A 4252-nucleotide genomic window follows, 5' to 3' on the forward strand; every position below is an offset into this window, starting at 1 on the left:
AGTTCATATATCAGAAAACTGAATCACAGTTTCAGCAGACATGAAAATACAGCACAGAAATGAAACAACAAAGAAAACTAACTCTCCTTGGTATGTAGTCCTCGGGCGCTCTAGAAATACAACAGCAGCCCTGGCCATTCCAGGTCCACCCAAACTACAAGATACGTTATAGGACAGATTAAGAACAAGAATATAACCATTCATGTACTACCGGAAATAAAAGTTGGTATACCGAACAGAGAAATAACAGAGACCAGAATCCGGATATTAAAATATTCATAATAGTTCCAATATATATATAACACTAGACAAACACAGGCAGAGTACTGTTATATACATCACTCAAGCACCAACAGGCACATGCCATATCAAATATATAATGGTCATGTATCCATGATTAACAGAGATGTTGACTGAATAGCTAGCAGCACAAAATTAGGTACATGACTTCAATCAAGCACCATCAGCTTATTCCAACTTACCCAGATTACTGTTGCTCATATTCAACATCTAACTCCAGTATCATCATCAGAAACATGGACAATTGTGAGGCTTCAATACACAAATACTCAGTGCCCATCCGTCAATGACTCCGAGAACAAAGGAACATATGGAAGATAAGGGCACCTTGAATTCCATCCAAGATCACATACGAAACGCAGCTCTTTAGAATCCATTTCGTATGAAAATAATTTCATCTGCGAAAAGAACCCTGATGCAGATTCTACAGTTATGAATATCTCATCGTGTTCTGGGTGGGCTGAGATAACACCGTAATGTTCCCCGGCGCTTGAATACTCTACTCCGACCAGTTGCAAGTAGCTGACTTTGAGCTTCATTGTCCAACAATTTTCACCAATAGAATCTTCAAGAACCCAGATTGACAGTTCAGAAGAACCATGATCTGTGAGATACAATTGTCCTTGTGATACATAGACATTCGGAACACCACGAGCATCAGGTGAAGTAGGAATAGGAATGATCCTACAATTACTCTCCACATCAACGGCTGCAACTGAATTATTATCGGCACATAAATACAACACTCCGCTGAAAAATGTGCCACCTGATAAGCAGAGTATCTCAATTGGATTGTCCCAAACAATATGATGTGTCCAACCTCCAGCTTTGGAAGAGTAGATCTCCACCTTTTTGATGCGATAATCATACTTATAATTCAGATTCGAAGCCACCACAGTTACCAACTCGAACACATGGAAGTGGGAGGAGAAGGCCGGGTCGAATCCCAGGCGAGCATCGTCCACAAACCAGGAATACTGGGTGGAAGGAAAGGTTACCCACTTCTCAGTAGCAGGATTGCACACCACGTACTCCAAAGTCCTACGGTGATCCAGCTTCTTGCGGGCAGTCCGGCGTCGGCAGAGGAGGAGGTCGTTGCAGCAATCCAAGATGTCGAGCTTCTCGCATTCAGGTAGGAACGAGAGTGAGGCGTCAAGAGGGCACCAGTTCCCCGAGACGCTTTGGTAAACATGAGGAAACCGTCCATCGCGGCCCATGCCGTGGGTTTTGTAGAAGAAGCCGGCGAGGGTCGACCGGGGAAGCTTCTCGCGGTGGTCGGGGTGGGAGACGAGGTCCCGCCAGCGCGTGGACTTGTAGGGCACGCGCGAGACGATCTCGACCAGGAGGTCGTCGGGGAGCTTGATCGTCGGATCGCTCATGAGTTCCGTCTCCATGGATCCCCTCGCCATCTCCGGGGAGGCAACGAGCGGCTAATCTGCAGATCGGGGTGGAGGAGGAGATGTTTGAAAGATACTACGTCCTAGCAGTGAGGGGAGAGCGAGGGAAAAGAGGACATACCAGTCGAGATGCGTGGCGCGCGGACTGCTTACGTATAAGCGGCGAGAGCGCCGGCGTTGGGTGCTCCCATCGGCGCCGGCGAGTGGGTCGCGGCGAGCCGATGAGGGTTTGGTTTGGGTGCGGGGCGGCGAGATGGATGATGATGGGTGCTGCGGAAGTGGAACCGAAAGTGCGCGTGCAGTTATCTGGGCTTTTTACTGAGCTTTTTACTGGGCTGTGTGTAAGTCCAAACACTCTCACTGGCGGACTTGTGCAACTCCGTATATTGCCTCCGCCAACTGAAACTACATATCCACAACAAGGGAGGGAAAGGAGTTGCACATCGACTAATAAGTTGTTGGCGTGAACAACGGACTAAGTTGCGCATAGCACTAGTAGGGGGGTGGGCAGGGTGTGCAAAGCATGAAAAACTACACATCCACGATAAGGATGAGGGTTGCACATCGACTACCATGTTATTGGCCGGGGTAGTAGACTAGTTGCACATTACGTTCTCATGGTTGGTAGGTTGCAACCTCATAGAAAATTGGATCGTGTAGCTATAAAAACTAAGTTTGTAAAAAAGCTGCATCATTCAGTACTAAAGTTGCATAATGCAGTACTAAAGTTGCACCATATAGTATCAAAGTTGGCATCGATGTTTTGTCATCAAAACATACTCATGGGGATCTAGTTTCAAAGAGTTCACCGCGAGGAATCCAGCGGTGAAAACGGATCTGAATTTGGATGCACGGTTTGAAAGATATGACTTTTCAAAAAATTGAAAACCCAAAATAAGCGCACATGCGCACCCATCAACAAGGAATCTCTTGCTCACGTGAATATGTCATTACTATCTGCCATGTCATGTATAAAGACAAAATTTTAGGCCACAACACTGCATGCATGCATGTGTGATAGCCCGACCGCTCAGCTTCGCTAATTAGTGCGTATGCACTTTTTAGGATCCAGGACTATTAATTATAGAAAATTCATCCAACCATTGCTTACATAGGCCGCAAAAGATAACATTAGTGCAATCTGAGGGGTGCTTATCTCTACTCTTAATGTCTGAGTTGGTGAATAGCCTCCACGGTTTATTTTCAGCACATCATTTTCAACTGTTTTTTTACGCAGATTTTTTTTTGTATCTCCCCTCCTCAGGTGAAAAAACAAAATCAGCGGCTACCCTCGACTACCCTAGATATGTTTCCTCGTTCGACCGCCCAGCAGAATACTTCGCCGCCGTCGAGATCCGAGGGGAGCCGCGGCCGCCAAGGTCCGAGAGGAGCCGCCGCGATCCTCCTCTGCACGCATCGTCGCGTGCGCCGCCGCCTAACCACGGTCTCCACTGGCACCGCGATGGCCGCGTGGCCTCCACTCAGATCCGTCCACCGTTGGTCCCATATTATCCCTCCCGACGGACCAGAAGCAAGCCGTACAGACCACCTCCTTGTCTAGCTGCACGATCTCCAAACCAAACCAAAGGGGGCCTCAACTTTTTTGTGGACGTTGGATGGAGAAAAGGAGGAGCGTGCTAGGTGGTAAGGTAGAAAGGAGGAGGAGCGTCATTGGACGGTGAAGTGTGATGTGTAGAGAAGAGAAGGGGCACTGGGCGGTGAGATATCTCTGTGGGGATTGGGTGTTGTTGTTACTGCTTTTTTTCTGAACGGGACGTGGCTGCACCGAGATGGCCTGAGCAGGGGAGCATGACGATAATGCTAATTCCTCCCTGACACTCTCATTTGATTTCAGATTACCGTGCTCACTCCTATCTCTCGCTTGCTTGCAGGCTTTCAAAATTGAAGCTGTGTCGCGGAATTGAGGCCAACGAAAAGGCAGGTGTTGTTCTGCATTTTTATAGATAGTCTTCTGTGATCAAATTGGCGTCTCACTATCAGGACTGAAGTGATATAGTTATCTTGTTTCAGTTTTTTTGCTTTTGCTTATTGACAGAGATAATTATTTCCTATTCACTAGAGATGCTGTCAAATGAGAGAGTGTCCATGGCGTTTTTATCCCATCCACCCAGCAGTATGAGAGATATAAGTATTTCGTCCACCTAAGTTTATGAATCTTTCTTCAAGATATTTACAGAATTTCATGGGTTTCTATGATTTAGTGTTGTGTTGTCTTGTCATCAGAGGCTGTATGATTAGCATTCCACCAACTATGTTCCATATATATGTATTCTTCTGTTCAACAAGGATGCTGATATGGTGATTGACAAAATGAAGCTTAGGGTTGTCTACACATTGCCCAGTGGAAGCTTAGGCAACAACGGGGTTACATCTTTATCATACAGGAGCTTCAGGAACTTCAGGCAGGGCACTATAATTTCTCAGGGAGATTGGCTAGCTTTATGTTCTATGTAGGAAACATATGTGTTGCTAATAAATTTGTAGTGCAAAAGCTAACCGTATCCGCACAAGAGCCGAACCTGAAGAAGTTGAGG

At 46.4% G+C, this 4252-nt stretch overlaps 1 protein-coding gene across 1 annotated transcript; it reads right to left on the reverse strand.

Moving 5' to 3' along the window:
- Positions 1 to 273: 273 nt before the first annotated feature.
- Positions 274 to 1974, reverse strand: LOC123066376 (F-box protein At5g07610-like). The gene is made up of 2 exons (XM_044489468.1): positions 1819 to 1974; positions 274 to 1735 (listed from the first exon to the last, which is right to left on the reverse strand). The coding sequence occupies exon 2, from the start codon at positions 1707 to 1709 to the stop codon at positions 570 to 572; it is 1140 nt and encodes a 379-aa protein (XP_044345403.1). The 5' UTR covers positions 1710 to 1735; positions 1819 to 1974; the 3' UTR covers positions 274 to 569.
- Between the last annotated feature and the right edge of the window lie 2278 nt (positions 1975 to 4252).

The sequence above is a fragment of the Triticum aestivum genome, chromosome 3B, assembly GCF_018294505.1.
Source record: "Triticum aestivum cultivar Chinese Spring chromosome 3B, IWGSC CS RefSeq v2.1, whole genome shotgun sequence".
Classification (NCBI taxonomy): Eukaryota; Viridiplantae; Streptophyta; class Magnoliopsida; order Poales; family Poaceae; genus Triticum; species Triticum aestivum.